The sequence below is a fragment of the Amblyraja radiata genome, chromosome 6 (assembly GCF_010909765.2).
Source record: "Amblyraja radiata isolate CabotCenter1 chromosome 6, sAmbRad1.1.pri, whole genome shotgun sequence".
Taxonomy (NCBI): domain Eukaryota; kingdom Metazoa; phylum Chordata; class Chondrichthyes; order Rajiformes; family Rajidae; genus Amblyraja; species Amblyraja radiata.
In genome coordinates, this window is record NC_045961.1 from 42,776,416 (window position 1) to 42,793,412 (window position 16,997).

The window sequence follows — 16,997 nt, forward strand, 5'->3', positions numbered from 1 at the left end:
CGCAGTGCCATGCATCTACTCACCGTAATGGATCATTTTACGAGGTGGCCCGAAGCTATACCACTAACGGACACCTCCGCCGCGTCTTGTTCTCGAGCACTCGCGGCCCATTGGATTGCCCATTATGGGGTGCCTGCAGACATTTCCACCGACTGGGGGGCCCAGTTCACTTCCGCTTTGTGGGCCGCAGTGGCGCAACTGTACAGGGCGCAGTTGCGTCACACCACCGCCTATCACCCTCAGGCCAATGGGTTAGTGAAACGTTTCCACCGGCATCTGAAATCGGCGCTGAAGGCCCGGCTCACTGATCGACCAGTTGCCTTGGGTGTTGTTGGGCATCGGTACGGCCCCTAAAGTGGACCTGGACCCATTGTCCGCTGAGCTGGTGTACGGCTCTCCGTTGCGGGTACCTGGGGATTTCCTTCCTGCGGCTCGGGGGCAGCCAAAGCCTGCCTCGGCCGTTTTGGCGAGTCTTCGGGAGAAAGTGAGCAGCCTGGCTCGTGTTCCGACCTCGCGGCAAGGTACAGCCCCAGTATATGTGCCGTCGGACCTTAACTGCCTGTTTGTATTCCTCCGCAGGGACTGGCACCGGTCACCACTGCAGCGGATTTATGAGGGCCCTTTCCGGGTGTTGAGCCCCCGCGTCGTGACTTTCCTGTTGGATGTCGGGGACAAGGAGGAGATTGCCTCGGTCCCTCGCGTCTAGCCCGCCCACCTGGATGTCGATAGCCCGGTGGTGGTGGCTCAACCCCGGCATAGGGGCCGTCTGCTGGCCGTTCCGGTGGCACCTGCTGTGCCTGTCTCCCCTTCACCTGTTGTGCCTTTTCCCTGCACCATTACCGTTTCCTGGCTCCGTTTCGCCGTTCCCACTTGTATCACCTGTCCCGTCCCTTATTTCCACTTGGTCCAGTCGCCTTGTCCAGCCACCCGCTCAGTTGCGTACCTCGGGTTCTGGGGGGCGGTCCTGTAGCGGCACCTAGTGGTGACCTGGGGAACCACAAACCGTCGCTATTGGCTGGTGCGGTCACGTGATCGCGGGATTGTTTTTGCGGGCTTTTCTATAGCATTCCTTCACGCTTCATCCTGTTAGAAGGAGCTTCGTATTTTTGGCTGTTCTAAACGCGTTTGAGTAATAATCGCTTTATTGTCGTTCAAAATAAAAGAATCTTACCTTACTCAATCGACTCGACAAAATACGTTGACATTTTGCTGAAATGGAAGTTTAAATAAAAAGACTCAGTCCTGTATTACATCTCGCCGAGATCACCAGTGTGCGGAGCTCCGTCTGGCGTGGTCTGTTGGCTTGGAAGCCGCAGGCTCCGGTGGGAAGGCGGCCGTTCCTGGCACCCCAAGCCGCTGGGGGTTCTCCCGACGCCGGAGTACCATCACCCGGCAAGAACATCGGGCACCGTGGCGGCGACTGTGGAGGCCTCAATAGGCCCGACTATGGGTGGACAAGAGGATGGTGACTGGACTTTGTGCCTTCCCCCACAGTGGGAATCACTGTGGGGGGATGTTTTGGTGTTGAATTTCTTTATGAATACTGTGTTGTATTTTTATTAGTGTGCTGCAAGGACATCAGAATTTCCCCTGAATAAGGGGATTAATAAAGTCTATCTATCTATCTATTAGATTACATATATGCATAAAATATCACAAAAAGTCATTACACTAGAAAATCAAAATCCCATGGCATGGACTGAGTGCTGAAAAATGTGACCATGGAAAGGATGGCTGACAGGGGCACACTGGGCAGAAGGATGTGTTTCCCTGCTGCATTACCCTGATTCTACAATTAGTAAAAACAATGGCATTTTCCTGCAGCAACTCCATGGGCGACGCAGTGGCACAGCTGGGAGAGATACTGTCTCACAGCGCCAGAGACCCGGGTTCGATGTTTCCATATTCTCCATGTGACTGCATGGGTTTCCTCTCAGTGCTCCGGTTTCCTCCCACATCCCAAGGACATGCCGGCCTGTAGGTTAAATGGCCTCTGTAAATTGTCCTTAATGTGTAAGGAGTAGACGAAAAAGTAGGATAACATAGAACCTGTGTAAACAGGTGATCGATGGTTGGAGATAGTCACAAAATGCTGGAGTAACTCAGCGGTACAGGCAGTATATCTGGACAGAAGGAATGGATGATGTTGCAGGTCGTTGGCATGGACTTGGTGGGCCGATGGGCCTTTTTTCCATGCTGTATCTCTAAACGAAACTGTGATGTTTGGCGGACTGTGTGGGGTGGGAGGACCTGTTGCTCCTCCCGTGCAGCAGGTGGCGCTGCACAGGACAAAGGGAGATGTTTTGTATATAGTTTATCCTGTCTGTAGACAGTGTGAGTGTGCAGCCATTTCGAGTTGTCTTGCTGCCAGCATTGAGTAAAGCATTAAAGACTTCTGTTGTAAATTGAAGACTCTCAAGTTTTATGCAGACCTAGGAAACGAACACGAAAGTGGTGTCAGGAGTGGGATACTACGGTTTGCGTCCAAAGACCCATATAAGAGCCTAATATACGATTTTAAAAAAAAATGTTTTTTTGAGTTCCATAGTGTACTCAAACTAACATCTCGGCAATTTGATCGTTTTGATCCCGAGCGAGAAAGGTGGTCATCGTATTGAATGTGCGCTGTGTTTTATTTTGAAAGTATGGCAATTACGACTGACCTGAAGGAGATGCTCGCCCAGAAGACGCGTTTGGTCCACTATGAACCATTGAAGCCGATCTCGCTGGCCGCGGATGCATCGCCATATGGTCATGGAGCTGCAATCTCACAAACAGCGCCGAACAGCAAGAAAGAACCAATTGCGTTTGCATCCAAAATGCTGACGACCACCGAGAAAAACTACAGCCAAGTGGAGAAAGAACAGCATCCAGATAAAGCAAATACTGATATCTCTTCAAAAGAGAACAATGAGGAAAACTGTTGATTCTGAGCCTTTAGCAAGAGTTGTGAAATGCTGGAAAAAAAGAGTGAAGCGAGGTCCAGCCAAATGGAGACGTTCAAACAGGAAAGGGGGAATGTGATGTTTGGTGGACTGCGTGGGGTGGGAGGACCCGTTGCTCCTCCCGTGCAGCAGGTGGCGCTGCACAGGACAAAGGGAGGTGTTTTGTATATAGTTTATCCTGTCTGTAGACAGTGTGCAGCCATTTTGAGTTGTCTTGCTGCCAGCATTGAGTAAAGCATTAAAGACTTCTGTTGTAAATTGAAGACTCTCAAGTTTTGTGCAGACCTAGGAAAAGAACATGAAATAAACTAATCCACATCTTCGCTGTAAATTTTCTCTGTTGCAATTTAAGTACCAACAACATTATTCAAAATATGTTGATTAAAGACAAAAGTATTATCATCTAGAGTTGATTTGAGCCCATTTAACTTCAAGTTCATTATCATATCTTCAATTTTGCAATGTCACCTATTCAGCAACATTTCAATTTGATTTTTCTTTTAATCAATGGAAATATTGACCACAGATCTACCAAAAGGTTTTATGGCACAAAAATAAACGATTGAATAAGATTTTAAAGTTGGTTATAAAAATTTTGTTTCAGAACAAAATAACAAAATTGTCAAGCATTTGGAGCTGTCAAAATACTTGAAACACGTTGGCTTCTTATCTGTAAATAATTGAGTTAAAATGGTCGAACAGAGATATCGGGCTGTCACATTGGGAACGCCAGCATGCCAGAAACCAGCAAATTTGTGCAGTGTGATTGAAAGGGCCTTTTAAAGCAGCCACTGGATGACACATTATTTCCAATTTCCTCACCAATTATATTGTTCGGACTTGTTGTTAAGATGTGCAAGTTTTTTGATTACTTGCAAGAAGGAACATTGAATGAATTCTGGGCTTGGCTGCTTAACAAGGGAGGTTGCGTAAATATGTCACGTTTGCTCCTATATTGCTTCTTTCCCAAAGTCATGTTGTAAAAATCCACAATAACCAGTTTCGGAGAAGGCTGACCTTTGTCCTAAGGTGCATCAAGCCCCCCTATCACCCTTGTGCTTGGTAACCTACATTGCATTTTAGTTAAACATTGCCTCATATTTCATATTTTCTTATGTGTTTCCAAATTACTCCATGGTCCTATACCTCAATATTATTTTAATATGTTCAAGAAGGAACTGCAGATGCTGGAAAATCGAAGGTATGCAAAAAAGCTGGAGAAACTCAGCGGGTGCAGCAGCATCTATGGAGCGAAGGAAATAGGCAACGTTTCGGGCCAAAACCCTTCTTCAGATAATATTTTAATATTATTGGTAGAGTCACTGGATTGAGTTGAGGAATTGCAAAGGCAAGAAGACACTAATTGGTGTTATCTACAGACCCCCAAATAGGAGCCTGGATGTAGGGTGTAAGTTGCAGCAGGAGTTAAAACTGGCATGTAACAAAGGTAATGCCACTGTGGTGATGGGGGATTTCAATATGCAGGTAGACTGGGAAAATCAGGTTGGTTCAGGACCCCAAGGAAGAGAGTTTGTAGAGTGCCTCCGAGATGGATTCTTAGAGCAGCTTGTAATGGAGCCGACCAGAGAACAGGCAATTCTGGATTTAGTGTTGTCTAATGAACCAGATTTGATAAGAGAACTCGAGGTAAAGGAACCGCTTGGAGGTAGTGATCATAATATGATTAGTTTTAATCTGCAATTTGAGAAAGAGAAGGATAAATCGGAAGTGTCAGTGATGCAGTTGAACAAAGGGGACTATGAAGGCATGAGAGGGGAGCTGGCCAAGGTAGCCTGGATAGGGATCCTAGCAGGAATGATGGTGGAACAGCAATGGCAGGAATTTCTGGGCATAATCCGGAAGACGCAGGATCATTTCATTCCAAAAAGGAAGAAAGATTCTAAGGGTAGTAGGAGGCAACTGTGGCTGACAAGAGAAGTTAGGGATAGAATAAAACTAAAAGAAAAGATGTATAACACAGCAAAGCGTAGCCGGAAGCCAGAGGATTGGTAAACTTTCATAGGACAACAGAAGGAAACAAAACGGGCAATACGGGCTGAAAAGATGAAGTATGAGGGGAAGCTGGTCAGAATATAAAGAAGGACAGTAAAAGCTTCTTTAGATATGTTAAGGGAAAAAGAGTAGCAAAGTCAAATGTGGGTCCCTTGAAGGCAGACACGGGTGAAACTATTATGGGTAACAAGGAAATGGCAGAATAGTTGAACAGGTACTTTGGATTTGTCTTCACTAAGGAAGACACAAATAATCTCCCAGATGTACTGGAGGACAGAGGATCTAAGGGGGTAGAGGAACTGAAATAAATTTTCATTAGGCGAGAAATAGTATTGGGGAGGCTAATGGAACTGAAGGATGATATATCCCTTGGGCCGAATGGTCTGCATCCCAGGGTCCTCAGGGGCGTGGCTCAAAAAATAGTGGACGCATTGGTGATCATTTTCCAATGTTCAATAGATTCAGGATCAGTTCCTGTGGATTGAAGGATAGCTAATGTTACCCCACTTTTCAAGAAAGAAGCAAGAGAGAAAACGGGGAATTACGGACCAGTTAGCCTGACTTCGGTGGTGGGAAAGATGCTGGAGTCAATTATTAAAGAGGTAATAATGGGGCATTTGGATAGCAGTAAAAGGATTAGTCCAAGTCAACATGGATTTATGAAAGGGATATCATGCTTGACTAATCTTCTGGAGTTTTTTGAGGATGTGACAAGTAAAATTGATGAAGGGGTGCCAGTGGATGTAGTGTATTTAGACTTTTGGAAAGCCTCCGATAAAGTCCCGCATGGGAGACCGGTGACTAAAATGGGGGCACATGGTATTGGGGGTAGGGTGTTGACATGGATAGAAAATTGGTTGGCAGACAGGAAGTAAAGAGTAGGAGCGAATGGGTTCTTTTCAGAATGGCAGGCAGTGGCAAGTGGAGTGCCGCAAGGCTCGGTGTTGGGGCCGCAACTGTTTACCATATATAATAATGATTTGGAAGAGGGAATTTCGGTGGGCGGCGCGACTTTCGTCAGCAGCGGCCTCTGCAGTCCGTCTGCGTTTTTATTATTTTATGTCTTATGTTTTTATGTAGTTTTTGTTATTTTTGTTGGGGTATGTGTGTGGGGGGGTGGGGGTGGTGGGGGGGGGGGGGTGGGGTGGGGGTAACTTTTAAATCTCTCCATGCACGGGAGACCCAACCTTTTCTTTGTCGGGTCTCCGTTGTCATTGGGGCTGCAACGAGGAGCGGCCTCCAACAGGAAGACCGGGGGCTGTGGTGCCGACTACTCACCTCACCGTCGCGGAGCTGGCCGAGTCCAGAGCGGGCGGAGCTGTGGTGGACGCTGCTGCGACCCGACCCCCGGAGATTCGGAGGCTGCAACTGGGGGTTTGGCGGGCGGCACCGGGAGCCCGCGGGTCCCTGGAGGGAGACCGCTTTTCAGGGCTTCCGCAACGACGACTTCTCCCGCCCAAGTTGCGGGGTTGAAGAGCTCCTGGAGCGGGGCCTTACAGCACCGCCCCGCGCGGCTTGGAATGGCTGCGGGACTGCGAGCGCGCGCCGGGGGCTCTAACACCAAGACCCGATGTGCGGCCTTGCATCACCCGGCGTGGCTTTAATGGCCGCGGGACAATTCGCCATCGCCCGCCGGGGGCTTTGACTTTGACTTTGACTGACATCGGGGGGGAGAGTGCAGTGGAGAGATAAGTTTTTTTGGCCTTCCATCACAGCAATGTGATGGATGTTTATGTAAATTATGTTGTGTCTTGGGTCTATTTGTTTGTAATGTATGGCTGCAGAAACGACATTTCGTTTGGACCTCAAGGGGTCCAAATGACAATAAATTGAATTGTATTGTATTGTAGGAGCAACACTAGCAAGTTTGCGGATGACACAAAGCTGGGTGGCAGTGTGAACTGTGAAGAGGATGTTAGGAGGTTGCAGGGTGACCTGGACAGGTTGAGTGAGTGGACAGGTTCCTGCAGCTCTATGAACATTTGAGAAATCTGTTTTCCTCCACCTTCTGGATTCCTGTGTATCGTCATACTTACCTACTGGACCATTGGGAGATGAGCCTTTATCTGCCCGTTTTAAGCTATAAAAACTCTTCCCAAAGCCTTTTAATATTTTTCTCCCTTTAACGTACTTTAAAATCTTCCTATCTCACACTCAATGGAGTATTGAATATACTGATGAATGTGATGAATATACTCATACTGATAAATACTCTTTCACATTTTATTTGTGTTGCTTTTTTGCTATAAAACTGTTTATCCTCTGAGTCAATCTCATCAGTGCTTTCGTTTATTAATGGCAATGGTTTATTTTCATCTTTCAGGCATAGTCTCTCTCACATCTCTATGCTTCCTTTCCTGTGATCGGAGCTGGATAGTGACTAAGTATATGTGTTGTGCCTCTAGTTATCGAAGGGCATGGCTGGCTATTGTCTTCACCTGGTATTATTCACTTTTCTGAACTATGCCCCCTCTCTTTGGCTGGAGTGCTTATGGACCAGAGGGTATCGGAATCAGCTGCTCAGTTCATTGGAAAGCCCACACTAGGAATGGAATCTATATTACTAAAAGTCTGATCCTGACCACTTCCTGTTGTTCTGTATATTGATTTTAGAAAAAACGCTGCCACTTATGGCTGTGATTTTGGCCATCTTACTCAGAGTCCCCCTCCGCTGTGCAGGACAAGAGGATTTTTTCCCATTGATGAAAAATAAAAGATTTATTAGTGCTTAAAAAATGTTGAGATTCTCACTCCTGAAGGCCACGCCCCTTCCGGAGGGACTATAAAACCCGAAAGTGTTGAGTGCCTCAGTCAGTCTCTGCAAGATGGGGGAGCGAGAGGGTCATGTTGCTCAGTCCGAGCTGTGAATAACACTGAACAAACGTCTACTAAACTGTGAGTGTGGTTTTACTGACCGTGAGTGCCCCTAATGTGGTTTGAAAATGAAAATGTGGTTGGTTTGAAATAAAGCACAGCAAATGGTTGGGGATGGTTGGTTTGAAATAAAACACAGCAAATGGTTGGTTTGAAATAAAGCATGGCAAATGGTTGTTGGTGGTCGGTTTGAAATTGAACACAGCAAATGATTGGTTTGAAATAAAGCATGGCAAATGGTTGTTGGTGGTCGGTTTGAAATAAAGCACAGCAAATGGTTGGTGATTGTCGGTTTGAAATAAAGCAGAGCACAATTAGAGCACATGGTATTGGGGGTAGGATGTTGACTTGGATAGAAAATTGGTTGGCAGACAGGAAGCAAAGAGTAGGAGTGAACGGGTCGTTTTCAGAATGGCAGGCAGTGGCGAGTGAAGTGCTGCAAGGCTCGGTGTTAGGGCCGCAACTGTTTACCATATATATTAATGATTTGAAAGAGGGAATTAGGAGCAACACTAGCAAGTTTGCAGATGACAGTGGGTGGCAGTGTGAACTGTGAAGAGGATGTTAGGAGGTTGCAGGGTGACCTGGACAGGTTGAGTGAGTGGGCAGATGCGTGGCAGATGCAGTATAATATAGATAAATGTGAGGTTATCCACTTTAGTGGCAAAAACAAGGGGGCAGATTATTATCTCAATGGGGTTAGGTTAGGTAAGGGGGGGGTGCAGCGAGACCTTGTTCACCTTATTCACCGGTCACTGAATGTTGGCGTGCAGGTACAGCAGGCAGTGAAGAAAGCTGATGGAATGTTGGCCTTCATAACAAGAGGATTTCAGTATAGTAGTAAAGAGGTTCTTCTGCAGTTGTATAGGGCTCTGGTGAGACCACATCTGAAGTATTGTGTACAGTTTTTGTCTCCTAATCTGAGGAAGGACATCCTTGTGATTGAGGCAGTGCAGCGTAGGTTCACGAGATTGATCCCTGGGATGGCGGGACTGTCATATGAGGAAAGATTGAAAAGACTAGCCTTGTATTCACTGGAGTTTAGAAGGATGAGGGGGTATCTTTTAGAAACATATACAATTAAAAAAGGACTGGACAAGCTAGATGCAGGAAAAATGTTCCCAATGTGGGGCGAGTCCAGAACCAGGGGCCACAGTCTTAGAATAAAGGGGAGGTCATTTAAGACTGAGGTGAGAAAAAACGTTTTCACCCAGAGAGTTTATGGAATTTATGGAATTCCCTGCCACAGAGGGCAGTGGAGGCCAAGTCACTGGATGGAATTAAGAGAGAGTTAGATAGAGCTCTAGGGGCTAGTGGAAACAAGGGATATGGGAAGAAGGCAGGCACGGTTTATTGATAGGGGACGGTCAGCCATGATCACAATGAATGGCGGTGCTGGCTCGAAGGGCCGAATGGCCTCCTCCTGCACCTATTTTCTATGTTTCTATGTAAATGGTTGGTGGTGGTCACCTTGAAATAAAGCACATGATTAAAAGTCTAAACTTGACCACTTCCTGTTTGCACTGCATATTGATTTTAGATAAAACGCTACCACTTACGGCTGTGATTTTTGGCCATCTTACTCAGTCCCCCTCCGCTCATCAGGTGCAGAGGATTCTTCCCTTCAATGAAAAATAAAAGTGTTATTAGTGTTTAAAAAATGTTGAGAATCTCTCTCCTGTCAATCATGCCATGAAGGCCACGTCCCTTCCGGTGAGAGGGGGGATTGATTATAAAACCCGTAAGCGTGGGTGTGGCTCACTCTCTGCAAGATGGAGAGGGAGAGGTCACGACCCTGTCTGAGCTGTGAATCAACTGAACACACTGAATGTCCACAGAACTGTTAGTGTGGCGTTTATGTGGTGTATTGTGTGGTTTTATGGTGGTTTCACCCTGCTTGAAATGGTATGAAACTGCATTTGAATTTGGTGGCCTTGCACCCTGCATGAAATGGTGTGAAACTGCATTTGAATTTGGTGGCCTTGCACCCTGCATGAAATGGTATGAAACTGCACTTGCATTGGTGGCCTTGCACCCTGTTTGAAATGGCATTAAACTGCACTTGAATTTGGTGGCTTTGCACCCTGCTTGAAATGGCATGAAACTGCACTTGAATTTGGTGGCATTGCACCCTGCTTGAAGTGGAATGAAACTGCACTTGAATTTGGTGGCCTTGCACCCTGCTTGAAGTTGCATGAAACTGCACTTGAATTTGGTGGCCTTGAACCCTGCTTGAAGTGGTAGGAAACTGAACTTGAGTTTCGTGGCCCTGCACCCTGCTTGAAGTGGTAGGAAACTGCAATTGAGTTTGGTGGCCTTGCCACCAAACAACACTTCATCATCAACCTCTACCACCTATTACCAAGCCATTTTTGGATCCAATTTGGCAACTTGCCTTGGATCCCATGTGGAATCTCATTGGAATAGTAAGTTGTCAAGCCTTGCAGTTCTGATGGATTTTATCTGGTGACCTCAAAAATAAGAGGTTGGTGATTTGGTTTTGATTTTCCAAGATTCCTGGATTTGAGGAAGGTTTCCATTAGATGGAAAATAACAAATGCAATACAGGTATTTTTATTTAAACAGAATGGGATGCAACGAGCAGGGAATTATAGGCCAATTGAGTTAAAATTAGTCAAAGAGAATAACTTAAGAGGCTAACATTAAAAAAAATGCTATATTCATTAAAAAATGAATAGTTAGTGTGTGTGGCGCCGCATGCCGCTCCCCCCCCCCCCCCAGTCTACCACCCCCCCCCCCCCAGCCTCCCCCCCTCCCCCGCAACCACACGTTGGGGAACAGCCCCAACTGGGCTGCACTTGGTCTAGTATAAAATACAATTTAACATAAATATCCTCCACAGCGGAATCCACATTCCTCACTGTGATGGAAGGTAATAAAGTTCCATCATCTTCCTCTTTGATCACCCATGGTCAGGGCCGTTGACCCTCCGCAGTCGCTACTGCCGACGGTCTGATGTCCGAAGCCCTCGCATTGGGATTATCGAAAGTCCGGCATCAGGATGGATTGGAACACTCCACGGCATGGATCTCCCGAGTCGGCTTCTTCTTACGGTGTTAAAGTCCACAGGCCCTGCGGTTGGAGCTCTTTCACAGGCGATCCTCGGCAAAGGATCGGAGGCTCCTTTGATGTTAAAGTCCTCGCGCCCGCAGATTGAAGCGCCGGGCCAGTCTTCAGGAAAGGCCGCGCCACTCCACGTTGTTAGGCCGCAGGAGGGACAGCGATACGATACGGAAAAAAATTGCATATCCGTCGAGGTAAGTGATTGAAAAAGTTTTCCCCAATTACCCCCCCACTCCCCACATAAAACAAAGAAACACTAAAACATACTTTTAAAACATACTTAAAATAATAAAAACAGAGAGGGGACAGACCGACTGTTGGAGAGGCAGCTACTGTGGTGGCGCCACCCGGTGTTCCCACTGCATTCCCAGGAGGTTTTAACACAGTGACAGTGACCATCCTGAAAAAATTGCCCTAACGTTACATTTATGCTCTGCTAATTAATTCCATCTTCATTGAACTAAAAATAATTTTGGAGATGGAGTAGATTGGGCAAACAATATTATATCTCAGATTTCTTGCCACAGAGCCAAAGATTAACTCTTTGCAGATGATATCACCACGCACGATGTTAGTATATTCAGATGCCACAACTATTTGTATTTATAGTGCAAATTTGGAATCAATAATTGCTCACAAATATGGTCTCGTTGATTAATGGCCACAAGCACAAAAGGTATCGATGACTATAAACTGTCTGTTGGCTACCTGATTTCTCATCATAAATTGCAAGGAATGGCATGGGTGGATCAGGTGTTGAGGGGGATGAGGTGTTGAGCAATTTGAAGAGTGTTCTATATTGTTGAATGTTTACAACGACCTCATGATGCCTAGGGCAAGCAGGTCATGAGTCACATGACCATGCTCCAGCAAACCACAGCCAACAGCTGATACAGTATCTGCAAATGCACTGTGGAAAACTTGCAAAAAAACGACAATTTCACTGGTTCAATGGTGCTTTTGTTGTCACAAGTGCAAATGCACAATAAAAAAAATATTCTCTTACGTACAGTTCAGTAAAATCCATTTGTGGGCGGCACAGTGGCACAATGAGAGTTGCTGCCTAAACAGTGCCAGAGACCCGGGTTATAATTTCAATTATAATTCAATAACATCAATTTTCAGCAGTAAATATTATTTTTCAATTGATAAAAATACATGTATTGATGCTCCTGAACACATCATCAGTGATGTACCTGGGGTCATTGGGTGTTTTGGGTCTTTCAACATCAGACACCCTCACCCAGGCGACCCAGCCGTGGTTGATCAGACCACGACCTGTGTTCAGGTGACATTCGCTCCTCCCCATGGACCTCCTCTCCTGATCCAGAGCCATCTCGAGGCTTTCTCCGCTGCCTCTGTGGTGTTCTTGATGGCCCTTCTCCTCGCCACTCCGTTGATGCCCAGTGCACTCAAGGCTTCGTAAAGCGATTGCCCTGCAAAACCTCTGCAGCCAACCTCGATGGGCTTACACCTTGCCTTCCAGCCCTGCTTATGACCAGCACTTCATACTTCGTCATCTTCCTCTTGTGGGTCTCCTCCTGACGGTCCTGCCATGGCACTGTCAGTTCCAACAGGACAATATTTTTGGTCGCCTCAGAGACCAGGAGGATGTCTGGCGTCAGGGTGATCGTGGCAATGTGCTGTGGGAACTTCAGCTGTTACGCCAGGTGTACAGAAAGCTGCCAGTCCTGCGCAGTTGCCAGGATTCCTGACGGATTCCTGGCTGCTGTGGTTCTTGACAGCTGCACTCCGGCCTTCACGAAGGTGATCATCTGGGTGGTGGGGCGTGCTCGTCTGCAGCTGCTGATTCCCATGCTGATGGCTTCTGCAATGGGTTTTAGAACGTCCCCTTGCCTGAGCATTGGGGGCAATCCGGAGATAATACATGTGAACAAAATGCATCTTTAGAGTGATTTAAGCTACTTTTAAATGCAAACAATATGGGAAATAGGGTCAAGTGGTTTGTCAACAAGGCCATCAGAACTTGTTTCCTCAAAATACTATTTTAAAGGTCATCTGGCTACTGCAAGGAGATGGTCTTCACTTTCAGACTATCCTTCCCATTAGTTTGAAGATAATCAGATCTCCTTAATTTTGTTGAAGAAAAGCTTCTACACTGATGGCCGCCATCTATTTTTGGAGTACCTGCACCTTTTCTTCCCTGGGATGGGATGACAGTATTTAGTTTAGTTTAGAGATACAGCATGGAAACAAGCCCTTCAGCCCACCGAGTCTCCGTCAACTAACGATTATTAAGATTATTATATATGTGATGTATAACTTGGCCACCTTGGCCGATATAACTGAAGCATGCTACTTTTGTATTCTATTTCTCCGAATGATAAACAATAAGATTCTGATACCTTTCCGTGAGGTTTGGTTGAGCTTGGCATCATCAGGTACCTCCAATGATGCACTGAATGAATCCAATATTATACATTTGCTCTTTAAAAACAGCTGTCATTTCTGTTTTCCCTTCTAAATATATGAATTTCACTGTTTGCTTTACAAGTAACTCAGATATGACACAATATTTAAGCTGCACAAATGTAATTCTGTTGACACAAATGTCATGTCAGTAGCTGGTTGATGTAATTGAAACAGATATTTATAGTCAAGGCTGTAAATAACTGTGACTCCTGTCAACATGAATCCAAACTTAATTCATAACTCACTGAGAATATTCAGTTGCACGTATAGATTAATGGCATGATTTTAAAAGTCTTGTTTTTTTTGTAAATGTGATTTGGAATATCTGGACTGTATATCAAATGATCTTCTGAATTCTTATTTGAGCAGGTTGGCAAAATCAAAAAGAATGAAGCTCGCCAGAAAGAATACCGTGCCCTTTGTATGGTGATTACCACAGTGGTTTGGTTCTTGCTTTGTTGGCTGCCTTATGGAATTGTGGCATTCCTTGCAATCTTTGGTAAAGCAGACATCATTACACCTGCAGCTAATATCGTGCCAGCCATCCTGGCAAAATGGAGCTTTGTATACAATCCAGTTATCTATATCCCAATGAATAAGAATGTAAGTTAGTCAGAAATAATATAATAAACAATGTAGTAGTACATAAATATACTGTCTATAATATTTACAGAATTTGTCAATGTTGTACCTTTGAAAGGAATGTGTTAAAACACAGTTGTGATTGAACATTATTTTTGAAAAAAACAACTATTTTCATCAATAGATAAGATATTCAAATTATATATTGATATTTATATTGCTTTGAATGAGATTTGGAAAATATTCAAATAAGCATTGTGTGTAGATAGAAAGTAAATATTAGTTATGATAATTTTTAATATCCATCAAATTGAAACTCATTCTTCTATGAAAAATATTAATTCTTGATTAGTAAAGGTGTCCAAGGTTGCGGGGAGAAGGCAGGAGAATGGGATTGAGAGAGGAATGGAAGATCAGCCATGATGGTGGAGTGGACTCAATGGGCCAAATGACCTAATGCTGCTTCTATGACATGAACATGATTAATCCTAAAGATTTGGTTGATTTGAGTCTGTGCCAGTGCCTTTTGAATGGTGAAGAGAAATCATCTGAGCTCCCACTTTGGAAGGACTGCAGCAGTAGAAATGAGGATCTACTTTATTGGTGACAACAATGTTACAGGCAGAAAGCCAATAGTGCAACACCCACAATGTATCTTGCTGAAGGAACGTGCTGAAGGTGGGTTCCTGATTTGCTATGGGAAGGCTTTATTTTCACATGAAATCCATCCTTATTGTACGGGAATGGATAATATGTCAAAAGTCAGTGGACGGGAGAAGAGTCTTTGAAAATAACTCCTCTCACATGTAAATAATCCAAATATGCACACCAACAAAATCCTTCCATTAGTACACCTGGGATAAAGGTACCTGCAAGTTGTTCAATTAAAGTTAAGGCCGCATATTGTCTAGCAGTTAGTACCACTGCCTCAGGGTCCAGGGGTTAGGCTTTAAGCCTGTCTTTGTAGAGCCAGCATATTTTCACCATATCTGTGTTGGTTTCTACTGGATGCTCCAGTTTCCTGCCACACCCCAAAGACATGCTGGTAGGTATATTTGATATTGTATACTTTGTGTAGGTTTGTGGCAAAATAATAAATGGGAAATTGACGGTCATGTGAGACAGGATAACTTGAAGGACTGTAGGGAAAGAGAATAGGTGTGCTCTGTTGGAAATTAGCATGGACCTGATAGGCTAAATGGCCTCCTTCTGTTTCATAGTAACCAAAATACAGTTGTTATAATATAAACAGAAACAATTAAAATGCATGACTCATGTCAATAAGCATCTGTGGAGGGAACAAACAAAATAACTTTTCTTCAAAAATTTAAAATAAGTCAGGAGCGTGTTTTATTGCCATATGTCCCAAAACCGAACAATGAAATACTAACTTACTGGTTTGTAAACACACTACCTAATAGATAATATAATAAACAAACTAAAAAAGGTTCAGTATATTTATAAAAACCAATATAGTGCAAAAGCAAAACAAAGCTCAAAGACTCTATGCAACCCAGGCAGTTCGTAGTTCGCAGTTTAGTTGGAGTTCGTAGTGTTCAATAGCCTGACGATTGTTGGGAAGAAGCTGTTACTCAATCTGGATGTTACAGTATTCAGATGTATGTACCTTCTTCCTGATGGCAGGAGTGAAATGAAAATATTTCCAGGGTGGTGTGGGTCCTTGTTAATGCTGACTGCCTCTTTCTGCCAGCCCCTCTAATAGTTCCCTACAATGGTGAGGAGGTCAGTACCCCTGATGGACCAGGCAGTGTTCACCACTTCAAGGCAATGAAAACATACATTAAAAACAAGAGGAGTAGAACCATTCAACGACAAAGGAAGGAATTTATGCCTGGAAAAAATTATATGGATGAAAATCCAAAAACGTAGGCTGGCTAATTAACAAGATCAACCATACTGATTGGCAGAGTCGTGGATACTAAGGAAGGTTGTCAAATAAATTAATAGAATTTATACCTGTTGGAAATATGGGCAAAGAAATGGCAGTTGAAGTTTAATCTGGACAAGTGTGCTACGTTGCCTTTTGGAAGGTCAATGTACTGAGGCATCTTGGGGTGCAAGTCCATAATTCCCTGAAAGTGGCAACACAGGTAGATAGGGTGGTAAAAATGGCGCATGACATGCTTACCTTCATCGGTCAGGATGTTGAGTATAAAAGTCAGGAAGCCATGCTGCAACTGGATAAACCTTTAGATGGGCCTCATTTGGAATGTTGTGCATAGTTCTGGTTGCCATGGTATGGAGAGGATGTGGAGTCTTTGGCAGAAGAGGTTCGCTACTTTCTAGTCTGTATTGAAGTGTTTAAGCTCTAAAGAATGATTAGACAAACTTGACGCTTCTTCTGGAGAGTCAGAGGTTGAGGGATGTATAAAATTATAAGAGGCACAGATAGGTCAGATAGAGTCATTTTCCCAGGGTGAAAATGTCATATAATAGAGGGTATTCATTGAAGGTGGGAGAGGGAAAGTTTAAATGAGTTTTTTAACAAGGAATGTTTTTTTTTTTTATACAGTATGCTTACTACCTGGAACACAAGGCCAGAGGAAGTAGTGAAAGCAGATTTGATAGCAACATTTAACAGGCATGTAGGCAGTCACATCTGTAGACACGGAATTGAGTGATATAGATCATGTACAGTTTAAATTGGCATCATGGTCATCACAGACAGGGCCAAAAGACCTCTTCCTATGTTGAACAGTACTATGCTTTACTAAAGATTTGTTACCTGAAACCGACTGTAACAAATCCAAGAGAGAAATTGTACAAGAGTTAATGTTTCAAATTTTATTATTTCATACAATAATAATTACAAAAGGTGAACTTATTTGCCGACAGTGAAATTTGTTTGAAGGCATTTTGGTCATTTTTTAATTTATCTATTTACAGGATAGAATGGCCAGCATTTACTGTCCATCTCAAGTTGTTCTTAATAAAGTGGTAATGAGCTGGCTTGCTGAAGTTCTCCTGGTAATGATGATCCCATAATATTATTGGATAGGGAGTGCCAGGATTTCAATTCATCAGCAACAATGAAGGAACTGTGAC

At 44.3% G+C, this 16,997-nt stretch overlaps 1 protein-coding gene across 1 annotated transcript; it reads left to right on the forward strand.

The window, feature by feature from the left end:
• Positions 1 to 2,645: 2,645 nt before the first annotated feature.
• LOC116974709 (rhodopsin-like) lies at positions 2,646 to 13,961 on the forward strand. Its single transcript, XM_033023430.1, is given in 4 exon segments — positions 2,646 to 2,922; positions 7,282 to 7,527; positions 11,751 to 11,890; positions 13,719 to 13,961. Coding segments are annotated over 4 exon segments (906 nt in total).
• Positions 13,962 to 16,997: the final 3,036 nt, after the last annotated feature.